Source organism: Periophthalmus magnuspinnatus, chromosome 19, assembly GCF_009829125.3.
Source record: "Periophthalmus magnuspinnatus isolate fPerMag1 chromosome 19, fPerMag1.2.pri, whole genome shotgun sequence".
NCBI classification, from domain to species: Eukaryota; Metazoa; Chordata; class Actinopteri; order Gobiiformes; family Gobiidae; genus Periophthalmus; species Periophthalmus magnuspinnatus.
Genome location: NC_047144.1, coordinates 2172974 through 2198296, shown reverse-complemented (window position 1 = coordinate 2198296; position 25323 = coordinate 2172974). Strand labels below are relative to the sequence as shown.

Genomic DNA, 25323 nt, shown 5'->3' with positions numbered 1-25323 from the left:
AGATTGACGCGTTTTATTGGGCTGGAAAAGTGTTAAAAAGTGTTAAAAATGGTCAATTAACACTTTAAATCAAATGAGATAAAGATGCTACATGCTAAACGTAGCACATTTAGGCTAGTACAGTGACTTAAAGCTATACTGTGTAACTTTACTGGTGGAAAGGTGTGGTGCAGGTTACAGGAGGTCAGATCTGTGGAGGGGAGGCCCGCTCACAGTTTAGATGCAGGTTTTTCAGCTATTTTTGAGTCATAAAAACACCGTAATTGGATCAAAGAGGATATATATGTTTAATGCCGCACTGTGGAACTTTTTTAAGCTAACCAGGTGGCAGACCCACACCAGAAAAGCTACATTTATTGTATTTTTCTGTCCATCCGTCTTAGCATGGACTGTCTTCACAGGCTTCCCTCGTCGTCCGACTCCTCCAGTGGGATAGGTCACTGCTCTCTCTTCTTTCTCTAACTCTCCTCTCTTTCACGCTCTCTCTCTATGTCTATCTCTCCTCTTTCATTCCCTCTCTCCTTGTTCTCTCCTCTCTTTTCTCTCTTTCTGTCTCACCTCTCCTCTTTCTCTCCTCTCTCTCTCACTCTCTGTCCTCTCTCTGTGTTTCCTCTTTCTTGCTCTCTCTCTCAACTCTTTCATTCCTTCTTTCCATTCCTTGTCCCCTCACTTTCCTCTCTGATCTTTCTCTCCTCTCTCTTTTTATCCTCTCTCTCTTCTCTCCTCTTTCTCTCCTTTCTCTTTCTCTCCTCTGTCCTTCTCTCTTCTCTCTCTTTCTCTCGCCACTTTCTCTCCTCTCTCTTCTCTCTCCTTTCTCCTCTTTCTCTCCTCTCTTTCTCTCATCTCTTTCTCTCCTCTCTCTTCTCTCTCTTTGTCTTGTCTCTTTCTATTCTCTCTCTTTCTCGTCTCTTTCTCTCCTCTCTTCTCTCTCCTTTCTCCACTTTCTCTTCCTCACCTCTCTCTTTCTCTTCTCTCTTTCTTTCGTCTCTTTCTCTCCTCTCTTCTCTCTCCTTTCTCTTTCTCACCTCTCTCTTTCTCTCGTCTCTTTCTCTCGTCTCTTTCTCTCCTCTCTCTTCTCTCTCCTTTCTCTTTCTCACCTCTCTCTTCTCTCTCCTTTCTCCTCTTTCTCTTTCTCACCTCTCTCTTTCTCTCCTCTCTCTTTCTCCTCTCTTTCTCTCCTCCCCTCTCTTTCTCCCCTCTCTTTCATTCCTTCTTTCTTTTCCTTGTCTCCTCTCTCCTCGTTCCCTCCCCGTCTCCTTCACTCTTTCCTCCCTCTTGCCTTGTCTCCTTCTCTCTCCCTCACATTCCTTTTCCTTCGCCGTCTCTCCTCTTTCTCCCTCTTCTTGTGCCTCTCCAGGGAGGCGTCCAGGAGGAGCAGGAGCCTCAGCTGCTCTTCTTCACATCCTGGAGCAGCGACTCTACTCCGAGCTCTGTACAAGTAAGTCAACGCCTGGAGGAATTCAGAAACGACATTAAAATCACACAAATCAAAACATAAATAATCACAAATAATCAACATAAAATTTACATTAAAAGAGAAAATGCAGAATAAAAAACCTTTCAGTCGTATTCACAGATGAACGGAACTGTTTGAGTCTGGATTTAAATATTGTCAGAGCAGAGGTCTGAGTCACATCTTCAGGAAGAATGATCCAGGTTTAAACTGAACAAAACTGAAACACTGATTCCCCTGGTTTAGTCCTGGTTTAGTCCTGGTTTAGACCTGGTTTAGTCCTGGTTTAGACCTGGTTTAGTCCTGGTTTAGTCCTGGTTTAGTCCTGGTTTAGTCCTGGTTTAGTCCTGGTTTAGACCTGGTTTAGTCCTGGTTTAGTCCTGGTTTAGACCTGGTTTAGTCCTGGTTTAGTCCTGGTTTAGTCCTGGTTTAGTCCTGGTTTAGTCCTGGTTTAGTCCTGGTTTAGACCTGGTTTAGACCTGGTTTAGTCCTGGTTTAGTCCTGGTTCAGTCCTGGTTCAGTCCTGGTTCAGTCCTGGTTCAGTCTGGGTTCAGTCCTGGTTTAGTCCTAGTTCAGTCCTGGTTCAGTCCTGGTTCAGTCCTGGTTCAGTCCTGGTTTAGCCCTGGTTCAGTCCTGGTTCAGTCCTGGTTCAGTCCTGGTTCAGTCTGGGTTCAGTCCTGGTTTAGTCCTGGTCTAGTCCTGGTTTAGCCCTGGTTTAGTCCTGGTTTAGCCCTGGTTCAGTCCTGGTTTAGCCCTGGTTTAGTCCTGGTTTAGCCCTGGTTTAGCCCTGGTTCAGCCCTGGTTCAGTCCTGGTTCAGTCTGGGTTCAGTCCTGGTTTAGTCCTGGTTTAGTCCTGGTCTAGTCCTGGTTTAGCCCTGGTTTAGTCCTGGTTTAGCCCTGGTTCAGTCCTGGTTTAGCCCTGGTTTAGTCCTGGTTTAGCCCTGGTTTAGCCCTGGTTCAGCCCTGGTTCAGTCCTGGTTCAGTCCTGGTTCAGTCCTGGTTCAGTCCTGGTTCAGTCCTGGTTTAGTCCTGGTTTAGCCCTGGTTCAGTCCTGGTTCAGTCCTGGTTCAGTCCTGGTTCAGTCTGGGTTCAGTCCTGGTTTAGTCCTGGTCTAGTCCTGGTTTAGCCCTGGTTTAGTCCTGGTTTAGTCCTGGTTCAGTCCTGGTTTAGCCCTGGTTTAGTCCTGGTTTAGTCCTGGTTTAGTCCTGGTTCAGTCCTGGTTCAGTCCTGGTTCAGTCCTGGTTCAGTCCTGGTTTAGTCCTGGTTTAGTCCTGGTTTAGTCCTGGTTCAGTCCTGGTTCAGTCCTGGTTTAGTCCTGGTACTTTGCTGCCTTTGCTAATTGCGTAGCTAAACTAAACTCTTAATTCGAACCTTAATCTTTACATTTCCACTTTCCCATGATGCATTTCCAATAACTTGACCAAACTCGATCTCTATCAATCTGTTTATAAGACCCGGGTCAAGTAATAACAGTTCACGTTTCGTACGGCAAACACACACTAATACACAGCGCGCCGCCATTTTAGCAAAAGATAACGTTTATTTAGCTTAGCCCCCGAACAGAGGATATTAGAAAACCCATAATGCAACAGTAAATACGCAAAGAACACAATATCCGTACGGGATGAAGTAAAGGTTTAATATCTGCCGCCGATAGCCAAATCAAATCAAATAAAAGCCAATATGCTAGCTTTGACCTGCACTTTGAGTTCAGATGTAGCGATAGCACGGGTCACCGCCGTATAAACACAACAATGGGCGCAAAAACAGCCATATTAAACTAGAGCGATAGTAACATGACCGTCTGCGCGCGGCTTATCTGCTTTCATTTTGTCGTCGTGATGTGAAGGAACTCGCAAATGTTATGAAACGTGATCCTGCAGTGAAGTTACAGTGTCAAATATGCAGATGGCAGAGTGGTTAGCCTGTCTCCTCCCTCTCACCAGGAGGTTGTGGTAACTTCCCCTCTCATTCTCTCTTTCTTTATCATTCAGTCACTCAGTATTAAGTCTCTTCCTTGGTGTTGAAATCGAGTTTGAAATTTTAGTGTCGTGACAACAGTTCGTGTGAGTCTGAACACCGTCTCGTGGGCCACATCAGGCCCCCTGGAGGACCAAGTTTAGCCCTTGGGCCCCACTTTGAGCGCCTCTGTTCTGAAGCGTTCTTACTCTGACCTGTTACTGTAGCATTATGTAACTTTATGTAGCATTATTTAGTATTATGTAGGCGTGTGTATGTAGCATTGTTTAGCATATGTAGCATGATTTAGCATTATGTAGCTGTATGTATGTAGCATTAGCGTTGTTTGTAGCATTATTTAGCATTATGTAGCTGTAGCTATATGTATGTAGCACTGTTTAGCTGTATGTGTGTAGAATTATTGTTTTATGTAGCATTATTTAGCTGTATGTAGCATTAGCATTGTGTGTAGCTTTAGCGTTGCGTGTAGCATTAGCGTTGTGTGTAGCGTTAGCGTCGCATGTAGCGTTAGCGTGGTGTTGGAGTGTTGTGTTTCCTCTTGAACTCACAGTGTTTCGATCTCTGATCCTCCGTCGCTCCAGTTGTTTATTTCCTCATCATAATTTTCACGTTTGTTCAACTCACTACTTCACTCTCCTCTTTCCATCTCTCTCTTCTCTCTCTTTCTCTTTCTCTCCTCTTTTTCTCTCCCCTGTCTTCTCTCTTTCTCTCTTCTTTCCTCAGTCTTCTTTCTCTTACTCTCCTCTATTTCTCTCTTTTTATCTATCTATCTGTCTCTCTTCTCTTGTTCTCTCTCTCCTCTTGCTTCTCTTTCTCTCCTCTCCATCACTACCTCTCCTCTCATTCCCTCTCTCCTGTTTCTCTCCTCTTTCTCTTTTTCTTTATTTCCTTTATCTCATCTCCTCATCCCCCTCTCTCTCCTCTCTCCTCCCTCTCTCCTAATATTGAGTGTTTTACTCTCCTTGTTTCTCTCTCAATCTCTCCCTCCCTCTTTCTCTTCTGTCTTTCACACTCCTCTTTTCTCTCTGTCTTTGCTCTCTCCTCATCTCCTCTTCTCTCTCTCTCTGCTAACACTAAATCTTCCATTCAGAGTGGTTACTCTCCCCTCTCTTTTCTCTCGCTCCTCTCCTCCCCCTCTCCTTATTTCCTCTCCTCCTTCTCCCTCTCTTGTTACTCCCCCTCCTTGTCACTTGTTTCTCTCACCCCCTCCCTCTCTCCTCCCCCTCTCTCCTCCTCCCTCGTTCAGAGCTCCCCCTCCCTCTCTCCTCTCTCCTCCTCCCTCGTTCATAGCCCCCCTCCCTCTCTCCTCCTCCCTTGTTCAGTGCTCCCTCTCTCCTCTCCCCCCTCCCCCTCTCCTCCTCTCCTCCTCCCTCGTTCAGAGCTCTTGTTGTATAATTGCTCCACTTCACTCTCAGGTCTGGACAGTTTTGGACTGTGGACAAAATGGCCGCCGATAATGGTCCAATTAAAGGTGATGATAAATATGTAAATGAGCTCTGTATGTAAATGAGCTCTGTATGTAAATGAGCTCTGTATGTAAATGAGCTCTGTATGTAAATGAGCTCTCGATGTGTGAGGTAATTACAGAGGAGAGGGTCAAAGGTCAGAGCGGGCGGGGGGTTTGACTCTGGAGTTTATCTTCAAATGTTTATGCTTCACTTTTTATTTTAAACTGCTCTAATGTAACTTTCATTTTATTCACACGAGGGTCATACAGTTCATTTTATCAGAATGTTCCACAGTGTGGCATTTGTGTAACTTTTATCATGTACGGGCCCATCACCCGCCCGGAATGTTCCACTGTGTGGCATTATTTCAGCAGAAACTGTGGGAAAAACAAGTAAATGAGAGAGAGAGAGGGAGAGGAATGGGAAAGAAAATGGAAATGGAAAAGAGAGAAAGAAAGAGGCGAGGAAAGAGACAAAGACAGAGGCGAGGAAAGAGAGAAAGACGGTCAAGGAGAGAGAGAGAGAGAGAGAGGGAGAGAGAGGGAGACAGAGGGGGAGAGAGAGAGGGGGATGGAGGAGGAGGAGAGAGAGAGGGGGGATGGAGGAGGAGGAGAGAGAGAGAGGGGATGGAGGAGGAGGAGAGAGAGAGGAGGATGGAGGAGGAGAGAGAGAGGGGATGGAGGAGGAGGAGAGAGGGGGAGGATAGAGGAGAGAGGGAGAGGAGGAGGAGGAGAGAGAGGGGGAGGATGGAGGAGGAGGAGAGAGAGAGAGGGGGATGGAGGAGGAGGATGGAGAGAGAGAGGGGGGATGGGGATGGAGAGACTTCCACATTGTTCTGAATAAAAATGATTTAAACAAAGTTGTGAAGTTTTGCAAATTGAAATCATAATTCGTCTCTTCTCGTTTCTCTCCAAGTGAAATGACCACACGCCCGTCCGACCTTTGACCCCCCGCCTCCTCGCCCGTGACCCCTGTTAACCCCTCATTACCCAGAACCACCCTGTTCACGCTCACGGAGCTCTTCAGCGTGTCAGATGTTCCGCAGTGGGTCTTTAATGATGCAGCGGACAGAGCGGCTCGTCACTTCTGTAAATGGAGGCGACATTAGAGACGGGAAAATGAAAACGACGTCCGGGAGAAAAATGGAACGTAATTTGTGAGATGGATTTGAACATTATCATCTTGAGCCGAACGATTAGACCCGGAGCGCTCGTTAAAGCAGAAATGTTCCACACAGAGCTTTAATTTAACCTTCAGACACAGAACAGAAAAATGAAAATATGATCCACGTTTTAACGTTTCCTCGTCACACACAGACCTGGAGTTGTGTTTTTTTTGTTTCGTTCTCACACGTTTAACGCACAAACTCTGCAGATTTAGACTGAAAACACTCTGTTCCACCTTGTGATGTCATCATGTGGTGATACAGCACACACACACCTTCATTTATAGAATCATTTGGATCATTTCAGACCTGGATTTTCTCTATCTGTCCTTTCTGTCCTCCCCCTCTTTTTCTCCTCTCTTTTTTTACCCCCCTTTTCTCTTCCTCTATCGCTCTCTCTCTTTTTTTCGCGTTCCCTCTCTGTCTTTCTCTTCCTCTCTACCTTTCTCTCACGCTCGCTTTTTCTCACTCTTTCTCTTCTTCTCCCGCTCTCTCTCTCTTTCTCTTCCTCCCTCTATCTTTCTCTTTTTCTTCCTCTACCATTCTCTTTCTCTCCCTCTCTCTGTCTCTTTCTCTCTCCCTCTATATTTCACTCTTTCTCCTCTCTCTTCCTCTTTTTCTCCCTGTCTCTTTCAAACTTTCTCCCTCTCTCTTTCTCTTTTTCTCCCTCTCTCTATCTTTCCCTCTCTCTCTCTCTTTTTCTCTTCTTTTTTCATAATTCTATATCAGAATAAGTTATTTTAAAACTATTCTTTTAAAATACACAATGTGCCTCAGCTCTAAAATCTCAAGCCAAGCCAAATTAAAGCCACGATATGTCACTTTTTTGCCAAAATGTTTTTTCATCATGGATCATTTTATTGCACCAGAGATAAACACGTGTCTTTACTGTGACGAGCTCGCGTCTCCACAGACCCGACTCTTCTTTTGGCTATAATATTCCACAGTATCACATAAAACTTATTTAACTCCATGGAGACAAACAGATGATGTCACCAGGCCAGGTTACGGGTCAGATCTGTGGAGAGGCGCTCACACTCACTGTTAGAATATATGTATTTTATTGGATTTTGTATTATTATTTAATTATTATTTATTTTGTATTTGTTATTATATATATTGTTTTTATATTATATTATTTTATTTATTTATTTTTGTTTATTTATTTTTATTTATTTATTTATTTTTATTTTTTATTTTTTTATTTGTACTGTATTTAAAATATTTTTCTTTAAATAAAAACTCCTGTAATTGAATAACTGCAGAACACGTTTAATCCCGAGGCGACACAATATCATCTCCATGGAGACGAGCAGGTGGCAAACCCTCAGACAGTAAAAGTTCCACAGTGTGCATTTACTTCAGCCGGGTTCAGACAGTTCAAAGTCTGTGCTGCGCTGCCCCCTGCTGGACGCGACAGGACCTGCTGAAGGTTTGTGGTTATTTTGAACATTTGAACATTTTAAAGCTGCACTACGTCACTTTTCCTTGCTCGCTTTGCCTGGAATGTTCTGTTAAACGCACGCATGTCCACGGAGATAAGCAGACGACGACGCCAGGCCAGGTTACAGGTCAGATCTGTGGAGAGGCGAGACCCGCTCACTCCCAGGACTAGCAGTAACATGGACACAAACCCCATCTGAGAAATTCCGTAGTACAGCTTTATTTCATTTGATTTTATCTTGTGTGTTGCAGATGGGTCAAAGCCTGTCCTGCTGCGCCCCCTGCTGGACCGGACCTGCTAAAGGTTTGTGCTCATTTAAGTTTAAACGTCACTATGTTCCTGCCTGAAAACGCGGAATATTACGTTTTAAAGCCACATTATGTTACTTTTCTGGTCTACCACAATCTTGTCTGGTGAGATTTGTTTGTTTTAGCCAGTAATGTTCCACAGTATGACATTAAAAGGATATATTTTGTGTTCTTTACTGCAACGAACATACCCCCGTTACACTAAAAACATATACTGCCAATGCCAGACTGTGGAACATTTCTGACAAAGCAGAAACATCTCCATGGAGACGAACCCCTGTTATATAAGGTGCATTAGTGCGTTCTGTCGTCGTCCTTCAAACGGGGTGAACATAATCGATAAATGTTTAGATGAAATGTTCAAACACGAGGTCACTTTGGTCGTAAATGTCATTTTTATACACGTTTGATTGACAGCTCAATTACACACGTCAGTCAAATAAAAGAGTCTGGATTTATGAAATTTATCATCTGAGAATGTAGTGACTCCAACTGACCACTAAGAGGGGATGTCTCAGCGAGAGGAGGAGAGGAGAGAGGAGGAGAGGAGACAGAGGAGGAGAAGAGAGGGTACAGAGGAGAGGAAGGTACAGAGGAGGAGAGGAGGAGAGGATACAGAAATTTATCATCTGAGAATGTAGTGGCTCCAACTGACCACTAAGAGGAGACGTCTCAGCACGAGGAGGAGAGGAGAAGGAGAGGGTACAGAGGAGGAGAGGGTACAGAGGAGGAGTAGAGAGGAGAGGGTACAGAGGAGGAGAGAAGGAGGAGAGAGGAGAGGGTACAGAAATTTATCATCTGAGAATGTAGTGACTCCAACTGACCGCTAAGTGGAGACGTCTCACCACGAGGAGAGGAGGAGAGGAGACAGAGGAGGAGAGGAGGAGGAGAGAGGGTATAGAGGAGGAGTGGAGAGGAGCAGTACAGAGGAGGAGAGGGTACAGAGGAGGCGAGGGTACAGAGGAGGAGTTCAGAGGGTACAGAGGAGGAGAGGAGGAGGAGAGAGGGTATAGAGGAGGAGTGGAGAGGAGCAGTACAGAGGAGAAGGGGAGGAGTACAGAGGAGGAGAGGGTACAGAGGAGGAGAGGGTACAGAGGAGGAGAGGGTACAGAGGAGGCGAGGGTACAGAGGAGGAGTACAGATGAGGAGAGGGTACAGAGGAGGAGTACAGATGAGGAGAGGGTACAGATGAGGAGAGGGTACAGAGGAGGTGAGGGTACAGAGGAGGTGAGGGTACAGAGGAGGTGAGGGTACAGAGGAGGCGAGGGTACAGAGGAGGAGTACAGAGGAGGAGAGGAGGAGTACAGAGGAGGAGAGGAGAGGGTACAGAGGAGAGGGTACAGAGGAGAGGGTACAGAGGAGAAGGTACAGAGGAGAAGGTACAGAGGAGAAGGTACAGAGGAGGAGGGGAGGGAAGATACAGAGGAAGAGAATGAATATATGATACAGAGGAGACAGAGGGAATATATTGGTGGATAAGAGTCAGATGAAGCAGAGAACGATGCAGAGGAGCGTCGGACGGAGCGGACGATGCAGAGGAGAGGGTCAGATGATGCAGAGGAGCGTCGGACGGAGCGGACGATGCAGAGGAGAGGGTCAGATGATGCAGAGGAGCGTCGGGTGGAGGAGCAGATGATGCAGAGGAGCGTCAGGCGGAGCAGATGATGCAGAGGAGCGTCAGGCGGAGGAGCAGATGATGCAGAGGAGCGTCGGGCGGAGGAGCAGATGATGCAGAGGAGCGTCAGGCGGAGCAGATGATGCAGAGGAGCGTCGGGCGGAGGAGCAGATGATGCAGAGGAGCGTCAGGCGGAGCAGATGATGCAGAGGAGCGTCGGGTGGAGGGTCAGATGATGCAGAGGCGCATCAGGCGGAGCAGATGATGCAGAGGAGCGTCGGGTGGAGCAGGTGATGCAGAGGAGCGTCAGGTGGAGGAGCAGATGATGCAGAGGAGCGTCAGGCGGAGCAGGTGATGCAGAGGAGCGTCAGGCGGAGCAGATGATGCAGAGGAGCGTCGGGCGGAGGAGCAGATGATGCAGAGGAGCGTCGGGCGGAGCAGGTGATGCAGAGGAGCGTGGTGTGGAGGGTCAGATGATGCAGAGGAGCGTCAGGCGGAGCTGATGATGCAGAGGAGCGTCGGGCGGAGGAGCTGATGATGCAGAGGAGCGTGGTGTGGAGGAGCAGATGATGCAGAGGAGCGTCGGGCGGAGGAGCAGATGATGCAGAGGAGCGTCGGGCGGAGCAGGTGATGCAGAGGAGCGTGGTGTGGAGGGTCAGATGATGCAGAGGAGCGTGGTGTTATTGCCGCGCTCCTGGACAAACACGTCGTTATTACAAACACCCACCTCATAATAAAACGGCGTCCTGTCCTGGTGTAAATGTCAGGATTATGGACAGATCTGTGGACGGTGGCCCTCAGGGACAAAACACGGACAGCTGCAAAAATCTATGTCTCACTCTTAAAGCCACACTACGTAACTTTTTAAGTGTTTTCAGTTTGAGAGAAGAATGAAACAAAACACAACTCCAGGTCTGTTTGTGACGAGGAAACGACATTAGAAAACAGCCTGATTACCCATTTAAACCTTCACTACGTAACTTTTTTGGTGGATCTTCATCTCGTCTCCATGGAGATTTTGTTGTTTTACCTGGAATGTTCCGCCTCCAATCCGACTTACAGGTCAGATCCATGGAGGGGCAGCCTCTGAAACACCTGTAATCGCAAAAAAATAAAAAATAAAACGCTCCACGACGAACGCTCCGGTCAAAGCAAGGCCGTCGCCGCGGAGACAAGCGGGTGGAAAGTTACGCGGCGCTCCGAAGCTCGCCGATACGGAACGGCGGCGCAGCGGCGGTTTAAATCCTCGTTGGAGTCGTTAAGCCGCCGCCAAAGTCTCATTACGGTTTTTAATTAAAGATTTGAATTAAAGGTGAAGAGACGAGAGGATTTATGAAACACGACGACATTCCCGGATCAGACGTTTACCGCGGCCGACCGGAACGTTTGGGAAAACAACGGGCCGGAAGAAGAGAGGGATTACACAGAAAATACTACTACTATTACTACTACTACTGCGTACTGCTACTACTGAATACATTTACCTCACGTTTTCTTTGTTAAAATACTTTAGTCTGTTGTTTTCTGATCCTCTGAACTCGTTTTAATTCCCATCATCCTCCTGTGTCCCGTGTGTCAGATGCCCTCCCGTCCCACAGACTCCTGTATGACACAAAATGGACTCACTGTGTCTTTAAGTCGAGTTTAAATCTGTGAACGCGTCAAAATCAGACCTGGAGTTGTGTTTGTTTCATTCTCACATGTTTGAGTCACTTTATTATTCGTCTGTGACGTCTACAAAGATCAAAACACGACGTTACACCTCGTGATGTCATCAAGTGGGAGTTTTCAAGTTAACTCCTCCCACTTTTACCTTTAGTTCAGCAGAAGAACGACACGAGACGGAGATGAAATGATACAAATGAAGAGAGAGAAGAAAGAGAGGAATCGAGTGATGAAAGGGATGAGAGAGAGAGGGAGAGAAAGAGAGAGAGGAGAGAGAGAGAAGGAGGGGAGGGGGAGAGAGGGAAAAGAGAGAGAAGGGGAGAGAGAGTGATGAGAGAGAGGAAAGAAAAAGAGATGAAAGGGAGAAAGAGTCATGAGAGAGGAGAGAGATGGAGAGAGCAAGAGGGAGAGAGAGAGTGATGAGAGAGAAATAGAGAGAGAGAGTGAGAGAGAGGAAAAGAGTAATGAGATAGAGGGAGAGAGATGGAGAAAGAGAGAGAAAGGGGGAGAGAGGGAGTGAGAAAGAGAGAGACAAAGAAAGAGCGAGAGGGAGAGAGAAGAAAGTAAGAAGCATATGAGAGAGAGAGAGGGGAAAGAAAAAGAGGTAGAGACAGAAAGGAAAAAGGAGTGATGAGAGAGAGGAAGAGAGGGGGAGAAAAAGGGAGAAAGATATAGAGGGAGAAAGAAAAAGAGTGTGCAGGAAAGGTAGAGAGAGAAAAGGGGAAAATGGGAGAGAGAAGACAAAAGAGAAGGAGAGAGGGATGGAAGGGGAAAGGAGGAATAATGAGAGAAAGAGAGTAAGAGGAAGAGAAAGGGAGGGTAATAAAGAAGGAAGAAAGTAGCTAATATAAAAGAGGAGAAAAGAGGGGGAGGACAGAAAGGACAGAAAGAGAAAATCCGGGTCTGAAATGATCCAGATGATTCTAGTGAAGGTGGAGTTTAAAAACACAGTGGAGCACTTCCTGTATCACCACATGATGACATCACAAGGTGGAACAGAGTGTTTTCTGTCTAAATCCGCAGTTTGTTTGTGCGTTAAACGTGAGAATTAAAACACAACTCCAGGTCTGTGTGTGATGAGGAAACGACATTAGAACAGAGATCAGAAAAAGGTGTAACGTGGCCCTTTAAGTGTTTCCATAGCGACAGTGGTTGTTGACGGTTGCTGGGAGAAGCACAACATTCAATTCTGTTTTATTTGTATATTTTTGTTTGCTCAAATTATTAAAGGTTCAAAAAATAAACCCCCCAGACTTTTCAGCCGGTCTCAGACAGTAATGAAAATACTTTTACTTTTCAGTCCAGTTTAAAAAAGTAGTGGAGCAGAAAGTACAGATACTGCGCTCACATGTACTGAAGTACTGTGAATATATGAAGTACTTTAGTGTATCTCTGTGTTTCATGTGTGTTGCGGTGGTTGTAGTTCGTCCTCCGCCCACGCCTCTCCTCTTTCTCCTCCTTCTCTCTCCTCCCTCGCCCGCCCCCCATCCCCCGCCCTCTTATCCCCCTCTCTCTCCTTCTCCTCTTCTCTCTATCCCTGTCAACCCTCCTTTACTCTTTCTTTCTTCTCTTCCCAGCCACCCTCTCCTCCTCCTCCTCCTCCTCCTCCTCTCTCTCTCCTTTACTCGCTGTCACCCCCTCTCTCTTCTTTCTCCCTGCTGTCTCTATACCCCACTCTCCCTCCTATCTCTTCTTCCCCATCATACTCTCTCCTTCTCTCTCTCTTCTCTCTTTATCCCCTCTTAAACAATCTCCCTTGTCATTCTCTTTCTCCTCTTTTTACCTCACTGTCCTTTTTCTATCACACCTCTCTCTCTCTCTCTCTCCCCCCCTTCCATTTTTCGCTCCGTCCCCTCTTTCTCTCTCTCTTCTCTCTTCCCCTCTCTCTCCCTTTCATTTCTCCTTCCTTCCTTTCTCTCTCCTCTCTCTTTCTCCCTCTCTTCCTCTCTCTCTCCCTCCCCTGTTTCTTAACTCTCTTCTCTCTTCCCCCCTCTCTCCTTGCCTTCTCCATTCTCCCTCCCCTCTTTCTATTCCCTCTCTCCCCTTCCTCTTTCCTCTCTCCCTCTCTTCCCCATTCTCTCATTGCCCTCTTTCTCTCTCCCTCCCCTCTTTCTCTCTCTCCCTCCTATCTCTTCCTCTCTCTCCATCTCTCCCATTTCTCTTCCCTCTCTTTCCCTCCCTTCTTTCTCTCCCCTCTCCTCTTTCTCCCTCCCCTCTTTCTCTTCCCTTTCTTTCCTCCCCCTTTCTCTCCTCCCTTCCCTTTTCCTCTCTTCCCCTCTCTCTGTCTCTCATTCTCTAAGTCTGTGTCCTGTGTGCCAGATGCCCTCCCGTCCTCCTGTGTCAGATGTCAGTTTTTCTCATCTTTTTTTTTTCATATTTTTAAAGCTCCACTGTGTAACTTTTGCCTGGAAAGTTCCACAGTACAGTATTAAACTTATTTGTGTCCATGAGGCAAACTGGACAGTGCCAGGCCTAGTTACAGGTCAGATCTGTGGAGAGGTGATCTCACTCACAGAATTGTTTTGTAGTTTTCAGTCCTGTTTCAGCCCTGTTTCAGTCCTGTTTCAGCCCTGTTTCAGTCCTGTTTCAGCCCTGTTTCAGTCCTGTTTCAGCCCTGTTTCAGCCCTGTTTCAGTCCTGTTTCAGCCCTGTTTCAGTCATGTTTCAGCCCTGTTTCAGCCCTGTTTCAGCCCTGTTTCAGTCATGTTTCAGTCATGTTTCAGTCATGTTTCAGCCCTGTTTCAGCCCTGTTTCAGCCCTGTTTCAGTCCTGTTTCAGCCCTGTTTCAGCCCTGTTTCAGTCCTGTTTCGCTCCACGTGCGTAAAGCCCCCGCGCGGTGAGCCGGGCGCGTTACGCGCGGCTGATGCCAGAGCGCACAGAGCCGCTGGACCAAACCAGAGCGCAGAGACCTGTCCACGGACTGTCCACAGGAGACACGAGCCACGGACACTTTTACGCACGGACTGGACTTAGAACGGGCCTTTGTATTTCTGTTTTTGGACACATGTGCGTAAAGAAGAGGAGCGGTGCTTTTCTTTTTGAGTGATCGCGGTTGGGACGTGGGAAGAAGCGGCTCTGGATCTAGAAGCATCAGGATGAAGCAGCGCGCGCAGAAGATGTCATGGTCTAATGTCATGGTCCGGCTTGGATAGACTGGACCAAACACTGGACCAAACACTGGACCAAACACTGGACCAAACTCTGGACATGAGAAGCCGCGGGATCTGAGCGCGCTTTTGCGGCACATGATGGACGTTGCGGAGATCCTGTTTTGCGCACTCATGGTCGTCATCATCGTGGTGAGTTTATTGTCCAACGTTCTGGTTCTCGTTTGCTTTTTGTACAACCCGGAGATCCGCAGACAAGCGCCGGGACTGTTCACGCTGAACCTGACGTGCTGTAACGTGCTCCTGTCCGTGTCCAACATGCCGCTGACGCTCGCGGGGGTCGTGAGCGCGGCGCAGCCGGGGGGAGACGCGCTGTGCCAAACGGCGGGCTTTTTGGAGACGTTTTTATCCACGAGCTCCATGTTGAGCATGGCCGCGCTGAGCATCGACCGGTGGGTGGCCGTGGTGTTCCCGTTACGGTACCACTCCAGGATGAGACACCGGGACGCGCTGCTCGTGCTCGGCTACGCGTGGACACACTCCGCGTCCTTCTCCACGGCCGCCGCGTGCCTGTCGCTCGTGGGGTATCACCGGGTGTTCGCCTCGTGCACGCTGCTGGTGAGCCCCGGAGCGCACGTGAGCGGGCGCGCGCAGCTGGTCGCGTTCACGGTGCTGTTCCACGCGTGCACGTTCCTGCTCTCGTGCGTGGTGCTGTGCGTGACGTATCTCAAGGTGCTCAAAGTGGCGCGCGTGCACTGTAAGAGGATCGACGTCATCACCATGCAGACGCTCGTGCTGCTCGTGGACATTCACCCCAGGTAATACACACAGGTAAATACACACAGGTAAATACACACAGGTAAATACACACAGGAAATACACACAGGTAAATACACACAGGTAAATACACACAGGTAAATTTACTACAGGTAAAGTCCTGTTTCAGTCCTGTTTCAGTCCTGGTTTAGTCCTAGTTCAGTCCTGGTTTAGTCCTGGTTTAATCCTGGTTTAGTCCTGATTTAGTTCTGCTCTTTCCTCTCTCTCTTTCCTCTCCTCTCTCTGCTCTTTCCTCTCTCTCTCCTCTCTCTCTCTCCTCTCCTCTCTCTGCTCTTTCCTCTCTCTCTCTTTCCTCTCCTCCCTGCTCTCTCCTCTCTCTCTCCTCTCTCTCTCTCTGCTCTTTCCTCTCTCTGCTCTTTCCTCTCTCTCTCCTCTCTCTCTCTCCTCTCCTCTCTCTGCTCTTTCCTCTCTCTCTCTCTCTCTTTCCTCTCCTCCCTGCTCTTTCCTCTCCTCTCTCTGCTCTTTCCTCTCTCTCTCTTTCCTCTCCTCCCTGCTCTCTCCTCTCTCTCTCCTCTCTCTCTCTCTGCTCTTTCCTCTCTCTGCTCTTTCCTCTCTCTCCTCTCCTCTCTCTGCTCTTTCCGCTCTCTCTCTGTCCTCTCCTCTCTCTGCTCTTTCCTCTCTCTCTCCTCTCCTCTCTCTTCTCTCTCCTCTCCTCTCTCTGCTCTTTCCTCTCTCTCTCCTCTTCTCTCTCCTCTCCTCTCTCTCCTCTCCTCTCTCTGCTCTTTCCTCTCTCTCTTTCCTCTCCTCTCTCTGCTCTTTCCTCTCTGCTCTCTCCTCTCCTCTCTCTGCTCTTTCCTCTCCTCTCTCTCCTCTTTCCTCTCTCTTTCCTCTCCTCCCTGCTCTTTCCTCTCTCTCTCCTCTCCTCTCTCTCCTCTCCTCTCTCTCTCTCTCCTCTCCTCTCTCTGCTCCTGTTGTTCTCTTGGTCTCATCACACTGATCTCTTTGTTCTGTACAAATCCATGTGATTCAGACTGAAATTGTTCTTTAAAAAAACACCAGTTCCCATGATCCCGAGCGTTTTTCCCTGGTATTTATTTAAACAAACATAAACACGACTGGAACTCAGCGTTTGAAGTCGAGATGTGACAGTTTACTCTGCTCTTTTCTCTCAGACTCAGTGAACGTCGTTATATTTATACTTTACAAAACATCTCGTCTTTTATAGATTTGTCTTTTCGGTGAAGTTTGTCGTGTTACTTCCTGGTTGGACGCGGCGGCACATGTACAGTGTGTTACCATAGCAACCGTAACGTAAACAAGAGCCAAAATGTGTCTGAATTACACGATGTTTAAGGTTTGACTCGGTTTAGTCACAGAAACTGGAGCAAAAAATACTCAAGTAAAAGTAAAAGTGTCAGATGGAAAAATCTACTGAAGTAAAAGTATTAAAGTACATGTTTAAAAATGTACTTTGTGTAGATTTTGAGTCTTACAAAGCTTCAAATGTGTTTGTGATAAAGATTTGAGCTGAGTTTTGTTCAACAGAAACAATTGAATCTGTTTTTATTTGTATAAGATTTTTCAGCAGGTGTCAAAGTGTGATAAAAATACTTTTACTTTTCAAAAATGCAGTGGATTAGAAAGTACAGATACTCTCTCAAATGTACTGAAGTAAAAGTAAAAAGTACACACCTTAAAATTAACTGAAGTAAAATACATACAGTCCCATAGTAAGAATTCCAACCTCGAGTATCATAGCAACCACAGAGCCAATCAGGAGCGAGGATGTTGAAGGTAATGCCCCTTCTCGCACAATTTGTTTTATCAAAGAGTGGGCGCCTAGCAACGCTGTCAATTAAACCTGTTGCTAACGCTAACAGGAGCGACCTCGGGGAAAGAAGGACCTGATTTGTCTGTTTTTAATGTTCATATCTTGATTTACAGACACAATAGTGAAATAAAAACCCCAGGATCATGTAGAGGGTTAATACGAACATTTAAGACCAAAAAAAAAAACAACCTTGTGGTGTGGGTTATAAAGAGTAAATCCTTTGACTTCCGTTGTAAGATTGTATGTTTGTGTTGTGTTTGTGCGTTTGTGTTGTGTTTGTGCGTTTGTGTTGTGTGTGTGCATATTTGCTGTTTGTGCGTTTGCGTTGTTTGTGTGTTTGCGTTGTGTTTGTGCGTTTGTGTTGTTTGTGCGTTTGTGTTGTTTGTGCGCGTTTGTGTTGTGTGTGTGCATTTGTGTTGTGTGTGTGCGTTTGTGTTGTGTTTGTGTTGCAGTGTGCGTGAGCGTTGTCTGGAGGAGCAGAGGAGGAGGAAGCAGAGAGCCACGAAGAAGATCAGCACCTTCATCGGAACCTTCATGATCTGCTTCACTCCGTACGTCATCACCAGGTACAAATACTACAGATACTACAATACTACGACTAATACTATAACACTACTATAACACTATGACTAATACTACTAAAACACTACGACTAACACTACGACTAACACTACTATAACACTACGACTAATACTACTATAACACTACGACTAATACTATAACACTACGACTAATACTACTATAACACTACGACTAATACTATAACACTACGACTAATACTATAACACTACGACTAATACTATAACACTACGACTAATACTACTATAACACTACGACTAATACTATAACACTACGACTAATACTATAACACTACGACTAATACTATAACACTACGACTAATACTACTATAACACTACGACTAATACTATAACACTACGACTAATACTATAACACTACGACTAATACTACTATAACACTACGACTAATACTATAACACTACGACTAATACTATAACACTACGACTAATACTACTATAACACTACGACTAATACTATAACACTACGACTAATACTATAACACTACGACTAATACTACTATAACACTACGACTAATACTATAACACTACGACTAATACTACTATAACACTACGACTAATACTACTATAACACTACGACTAACACTACTATAACACTACGACTAACACTACTATAACACTACGACTAACACTACTATAACACTACGATTAATACTACTACAGGGTTTTCAAAAGTCAGATTCTAATCGATATTAAAACTAGTATTGAAACAAGATGCTAATTTATTGAAACTAAAACTGTCACAATCACAGGACAGAGATGAACCTTATGAATCTGTTTATACTGATGTGTCTGTTTTTTCACGAATATCAAACACAGAGACGAGTTTATGTGACATGTAACACACATGTGACATGTAACACATGTAACACACATGTAACACGTAACATACATGTAACATACATGTAACACACATGTAACACACATGTAACACACATGTAACATACGTAACACACATGTAACATGTAACACACATGTAACACACACGTAACACACACGTAACACACGTAACACTCACGTAACATGTAACACACATGTAACATACGTAACACACATGTAACACGTAAAACACATGTAACACGTAACACACATGTAACACGTAACACACATGTAACACACACATAACACATATGTAACACATGTAACATGTAACACACATGTAACACACACATAACACACAGGTAACACACATGTAACATGTAACACACATGTAACATGTAACACACACGTAACACACACGTAACACACACGTAACACACACGAAACATGTAACACACATGTAACACACATGTAACACACATGTAACATACGTAACACACATGTAACACGTAACACACATGTAACACACACGTAACACACATGTAACACACATGGAATAGAACACAAAGTACTACCATGTAATGTGTAAAATCACTGTATATTGTCTAAAGAAAGAGTGATTTTTTTTGCCTAAGCCAGAGTTAGGACCAGTCTTATTTAAGATAATTAAAGACATAAATTAATAGTGTTTTTATTTTCATCGTGGGATCAAAATCAGTATTGAGTATCGAGTCTGTGGCGGCCTGTACAGAATTTAGTTCCCGGTTTATACCTGGTTTAACCACATAGTCCAAAAGAGTTTAGTCCTGGTTTAGACCTGCCTTAGTCTTGGTTTATTTCTACTGTAGGCCTGGTTCAGTCCTGGTTCAGTTTTGTTTTAGTCCTGGTTCAGTCCTGGTTTAGTCCTGGTTCAGTCCTGGTTCAGTCCTGGTTCAGTTTTGTTTTAGTCCTGGTCTAGTCCTGGTCTAGTCCTGGTCTAGTCCTGGTTCAGTCCTGGTTCAGTCCTGGTTCAGTCCTGGTTCAGTCCTGGTTCAGTCCTGGTTCAGTCCTGGTTTAGTCCTGGTTCAGTCCTGGTTTAGTCTTGTTTTAGTCTTGGTTCAGTCCTGGTTCAGTCCTGGTTCAGTCCGGTTTTATAATCTGGGTTCGGCTCAGGTGTAAATCTGTGGATTATGGGCAGATTACTTCACTAATGTTTTTAATGGGTTTTATTTGACTTTGACGTTTCTGGCCAATAACGTGGGTCGTCGTGTGGATTATGTTTGGTTCAGAGCGCGCTGGTGCGGGGGATGTGCTGTGTGTACGATTTATTAACAACAACCGACTAAATGTACATATTTTTTGATAATATCTTGATAATTTAAAACATTTTTTTTGTTGTAATTCCTCAGAAATATCTCCATAAATGTGCTGCGTGAGGCTCAAGTATCGCACAAAACCTGAAACGACAGTCAAATTAAAGGGGACATACTGTTTAAATGGCTCCAGTGCTCTGAAAATGTCTGTTTTCACCCACCCCCTGTCCCCGCCCACTGCTGTATTTAATTGTGATTTGTCCAAAAACTCCGGTTCAGACGTACAGGGTTTAAAATGTCACACAGACGCTTTTTTTTCCCCAACAATAAAAACACAAAAATCTGCCGCCAAAAGCACGTAGTTTTATATTTTGTGCCGTCACTTTCATCTCGAGTCTTTGAACTAAAACTATTTTTCATTTTCGTCGTGGAGTTTTTGTTTAAGTTCACAAAAATCAGGCAAATTTATCTGAATAAATCCATTTTCATGAACCAGAAAATGTTTGTTTTTGTTCTGCTTTGAGGCTCTGGGATTGAAAAGTAGAACGAACCTCCGTCTATTTATATGAACAACATCGATACTTTTATTCATTTTAGTGTTTTTAGCCAGAGTTTTAGTTTTTATGAGGACTTTTGTTTGTCAGATTCACAAAGTAAACATAAGAGATTTACGTAACAAAGTAAAAGTAGTAAAGTGCTGTTTTAGGTATCTGTACATTACTGTATTTTCCGAAGAATAAGTCGCTCTGGAGTATAAGTCGCTCTGGAGTATAAGTTGTACAGGAGTATAAGTCGTACAGGAGTATAAGTCGTACAGGAGTATAAGTCGTACAGGAGTATAAGTCGTACAGGAGTATAAGTCGTACAGGAGTATAAGTCGCTCTGGAGTATAAGTCGCTCTGGAGTATAAGTCGCTCCGGAGTATAAGTCGCTCTGGAGTATAAGTCGCTCTGGAGTATAAGTTGTACAGGAGTATAAGTCGTACAGGAGTATAAGTCGCTCTGGAGTATAAGTCGCTCTGGAGTATAAGTCGCTCCGGAGTATAAGTCGCTCCGGAGTATAAGTCGCTCCGGAGTATAAGTCGCTCCGGAGTATAAGTCGCTCCGGAGTATAAGTCGCTCTGGAGTATAAGTCGCTCTGGAGTATAAGTCGCTCTGGAGTATAAGTCGTACAGGAGTATAAGTCGCTCCGGAGTATAAGTCGCTCCGGAGTATAAGTCGCTCCGGAGTATAAGTCGCACTGGAGTATAAGTCGTACAGGAGTATAAGTCGCTCCGGAGTATAAGTCGTACAGGAGTATAAGTCGCTCCGGAGTATAAGTCGCTCCGGAGCATAAGTCGCTCTGGAGTATAAGTCGCTCCGGAGTATAAGTCGCACCAGCCAAAAAATATTGAAGTAATAATAGTGAATAATAATGAAGGAAAAGAACATATATAAGTCGCATTTTTTGGGGGAAATTTATTTTACAAAGTCTGAGACCAAGAACAGACATTTTATCTTTTAAAGGAAAGTTATAATTCAATTCATTTATTTTTGTAATGCCCAAAATCACAACAACAGTTGTCTCGAAGGGCGTTCATGTTTTGGTTGATGGGGGAAACCGGAGTACCCGGAGGAAACCCATCCAGACACGAGGAGAAACATGAAAAACTCCACACAGAAAGGCCTGGGCGACTTTTAATAAAAACAATACAAGTCTAGAGCGCCCTCGTGTGGTTTAATGTGACAATAACAAAGATGTGGAATTATATATTTTAATAATTTCACATATAAGTCGCACCCCCAGACAAACTATGAAAAAAGTGACACTTAGGGTCCGGAAAATACGGTACTTAAGTAGAATTTAAAATGTATACTTTTTACTTTTACTTCTCTACATTTGAGAGCAGTATCTGTACTTTCTATTCCACTGCAGGACTGAAAAGTAAAAGTATTTTTTATTATAGTTTGAGACCTGCTGACATTTGATAAACAAAAACAGCTGGAAAAAACAAACAAAATTCAGCTCAAATCTTTATCAAAATCACCACATTTGAAGCTTTAATAGATCTGAAAACCTGAAACAAATACTTTTACTTTTTGCTCTTTAAGTACATTTTTAAGCAGGTACTTTAATACTTTTACTTAAATAGATTTTTTCATGTGATACTTTTACTTGAATAACTAAACTGAGAACTTCTTCCAGCGTCTGTTCACATTTCGCTGACAAAATCTCTGACACAGTGTTTTAGTGGCTGTTACTTCCAGCGCTCTGACCCCCACCTGTGCCCTGTCCTCAGGCTGGTGGAGCTGTTCCCGGCCGCGCACGTACCCCCCCGCTGGGCGCTCTTCTCTAAACTCTTGTTCTACAGTAAAGCCGCCTGCGACCCCTTCGTGTACTCTCTGCTCCGACGCCAGTACAGACAGACCTGCGCCGACCTCCTCAACCGACTCCTCAAACCGAGCTCGCATCGCCGCGGCAACGGGACGCCCCACCGCCACGGCAACAGGATCCCCGCCGCAGACTGAACACGGAACGGAGTTATCGACTGTTCCAAGCCACGTTTTTTGTGCCAACCAGGTAAATTTGAAGCTTTGTGGTATAAAAAAAAAGTCTAAATCTGAGCGTGTGCTGCCCCCAGTGGCCTCTGCGATTTCAAGTACTACGTGACATCACACAGGACTGCCCTGATAAATAAATAGCCGGGTGTTTGTGCGTAAATCCTGCACATCGACTTCCTCTCTTTCCTCTGTTTTAATCATCAGTTTCACGGAGCAGTTTCAGATCCTCATGTTTTTGTTTGGGGATGCACCGACCCAGGTTTTTCTGTTTTCGATAACGATGTCGATACTTTGACTTTAAGTATCTGCTGATCCTCGATATCAACCGATACCAGAGCAGAGACTGAAAATACAGTTTATTTCCTTCAAACTTCACAGCGTGCGGTGAAACGTTTGTGTGTTTTGGCCAAACTTTGTCCAGTAAATGTTTTTATCTCAATTGTAACCGAATATCGACTGAACCGATATCTTGGAGCGATATCTGAACCCTCTGAATTTTCAGTATCGATGCTGATATCAGTATCGTATCGGTGCATCCCTAATTACCATATTTCAGACAGAGGATTTAAAGAAAACCATTTTATTTTGATCAAAGTGCCAAATGATGAACCAGAGCAGCTTCTGTAGCGTTTTATGAAAACACAAACTTTCACACTTTTGTCTTGAAATGAAACTCTGTATTTTTCTAAAGAAACAGAAAGTCAATCCTAGATTTTGTCTTGAATTTAAAGAACAGATATGATGCTTTTCCCCTTTTAACCGTGTTTTAACAACGCAGCATTTTGAATTTCTCAGGATTGTTGCGTCACAGCTACAGGTGAAAGTCTGGAGTTCTCCTGTTCTGTTTTTAAGAAAACAAGATCTGAGCATTTTTGTCGACAAATCACTTTCATTACAATACAAGCTTGTGTTAGCATGCTAGCATGTTAGCAGAAAAGGTTGCTTACGCTAGCTGTTGTGTGATTTTTCAACTGTAATTGTCTCTTTTGACAACATTAGCAGCTAGTTTCAATCAGAGGGACGGACATTTCCAGTGTAGCTGTGTGTGTCACGGCTAATGCTAACGCTAAGTTCAGAGCCTAATATTTAAATAAACACACTGACTGAAATAATCTACACTTAAAAATAATTGGGTCGTCCTCACAACAAATAACATTTTGTTGTTATGTTACATTTAAGGTTCTGTTAGAAGTTAGCATTAGCATTAGCATTAGCATTAGCAGCCTCATAAAGATTACATTACGCCGGAAATGTTCGCACAAACTCCCTCTGACTGGAACTGGCCGCTCTGTTGTGCACAGAAACAATTACATTTGAAAAACCACACAACAACTAGGGTTAGCAACCTTTTCTGCTAGCATGCTAACACAAGCCGCACTGAGCTAACTCCCTTTGAGCAGATTGTGACATAAGTCCAGGTCCCAGAGTCGGAGCTCAACTGTGAATGTGTCAGGAGCCATGGACTGTTCATATAAATGGACACCTTCAACAACCTCGCTCCTGATTGGCTCTTTGGTTGCTATGATACTCGTGGCCAGAATTCACATTAGCTGCTATAACTGCTAGCCTCATTTAGCTTCATTCGACTGGAGTCTGTGGCAAAGGCCGATATCAGGACAAATAATGAGTAATATTTGTTCTTTAAGCAAAAATAAATCCACCAATAAAACACAAAATACTGCCTTAAACAACTTTTACTTTTCTATTTGTTTATTTTTGCTGCAGGTTCGTTTCATTTCTTCACTGAACTGTTTTACACTGAATTATTATACGCTGTTTTTTTTGTTTTTTGAACCGACACAAAGTTATACTCGGAGTACATTTTGTGGATTTTTTTGTGAATGTAATTTAATGTAATTTATTATTTTTTAAAATGTTGAGTTTCTTCTTTAAAATGAGTGAAGAGTGAAATACCTCCAGAATGTTTAAATGTGTGGATTGTTCTATTGTCGGTGCTGCTAAGAGTTTGTAAAATCGATGGTAGAAAAGAGAATATAACGTCGTTTTGTAGAAATTTTTGGGAAATAAAACATGAACTTGTCGAAATATTGATATTGAATAAATTGTAGTTTATTTAAAAAATGAATTAGCCTTTTTGTTAAGTGTTATTTTTTGTTTAATTTATTTTTACGCCTTTCTACATTTTATATACAAACAGAAAACATCAGATATATGAAGTAAAATATATGGAAATATGTAGCAAAGAAAAAATAAAAGTGAAATAACTATTTTTATTTTATATTCAAATCCTCCCTTTGCATTATCGAAAATATTTAGTAGAATTATTTAACTTTTTTTTCTTTACTACATAATTCCATAAATCTGATTTAATATATTTGATGTCTGTGTGTTTAAAATGTACAAAATGAAAATAAATAAAAAAAATCTGTAGTGTAAATGTTATTAAATCATCATTAAAATAATAATAAATAAATGTTTAAAAATAAAGAAAAGAAAGAAAGAAAGCACTTCAGATCCCTGTGACTGAACTGAACCTGGACCAGACCTGGACCAGACCTGGACTAAACCTGGACCAGACCTGGACCAGACCTGGACCAGACCTTGACTAAACCTGGACTAAACCTGGACCAGACCTGGATTAGGTCTGCAGTAGACCTGGACTAGACTTGGGCTAGACGTTGAAAAGACCTGAACTAGACCTGGACTAAATCTGTAGTAGACCTGGACTAGACCTGGACCAAACATGGACTAGACCTGGACTAAATATTGCTAAAATAATAAACTCAAAACTCTTTCAAAGTAGGTCAGGTTTTTATGAAGGAGCCAAAATGATGTTGAATGTTCAGGATCATTTAAATCCACAAAATAAAACATAGATTTAGTTTTTAAATGAGGTGAATTGTCTCTGTTTTTATCTTTGTGTTTTTATGTTTGTCACAAAAATAAACTCGTCCCAGTTTCACATTTTTCAGGTCAAACCACAGGCTCTGCTCTACTCTGCCCCCTGTGGAGCTCAGCCGGTACAACACGGACTTCAGACCCCAGGGTGAGACCGGACCTGGACCGGACCTGGACCGGGACCAAAACTAGACCTGGACCAAACCTGGACACGACCAGGACTAAATCAGGATTTAATCAAAACTGAAACAAGACTAAATCTAGACTAGACCTGGACTAAACCTGGACTAGACCTGGACTGGACTAGGTCTGGAGTAGGCTCAGTAAAATGCAAATCCTGCAGTTTTAGAATTTAGTCCTGGTTCAGACCTGGTTTGGCCCTGGTTTAGTCCTGGTTTAGTCCTGGTTTAGTCCTGGTTTAGTCCT

At 44.2% G+C, this 25323-nt stretch overlaps 2 protein-coding genes across 2 annotated transcripts in view; one reads left to right on the top strand and one right to left on the bottom strand.

The window, feature by feature from the left end:
- The window catches only part of LOC117387594 (NACHT, LRR and PYD domains-containing protein 1a allele 5-like), a 769741-nt gene that overhangs the window by 86273 nt on the left and 658145 nt on the right, over nt 1-25323 (bottom strand). The window lies entirely within an intron of this gene.
- On the top strand, nt 14326-22005 carry LOC117387592 (G-protein coupled receptor 26-like). Its single transcript, XM_033985129.2, has 3 exons — nt 14326-15002; nt 17245-17358; nt 21777-22005. Exons 1-3 carry the CDS (start codon nt 14326-14328, stop codon nt 22003-22005), a joined length of 1020 nt encoding a protein of 339 aa, XP_033841020.2.

Coding starts and splice junctions, on each gene's coding strand:
- LOC117387592 (XM_033985129.2), top strand. CDS start 14,326: ATGGACGTTGCGGAGATCCTGTTTTGCGCACTCATGGTCGTCATCATC. Junction 15,003..17,244: donor CTCGTGGACATTCACCCCAG/GTAATACACACA, acceptor TTTGTGTTGCAG/TGTGCGTGAGCGTTGTCTGG. Junction 17,359..21,776: donor ACTCCGTACGTCATCACCAG/GTACAAATACTA, acceptor CCCTGTCCTCAG/GCTGGTGGAGCTGTTCCCGG.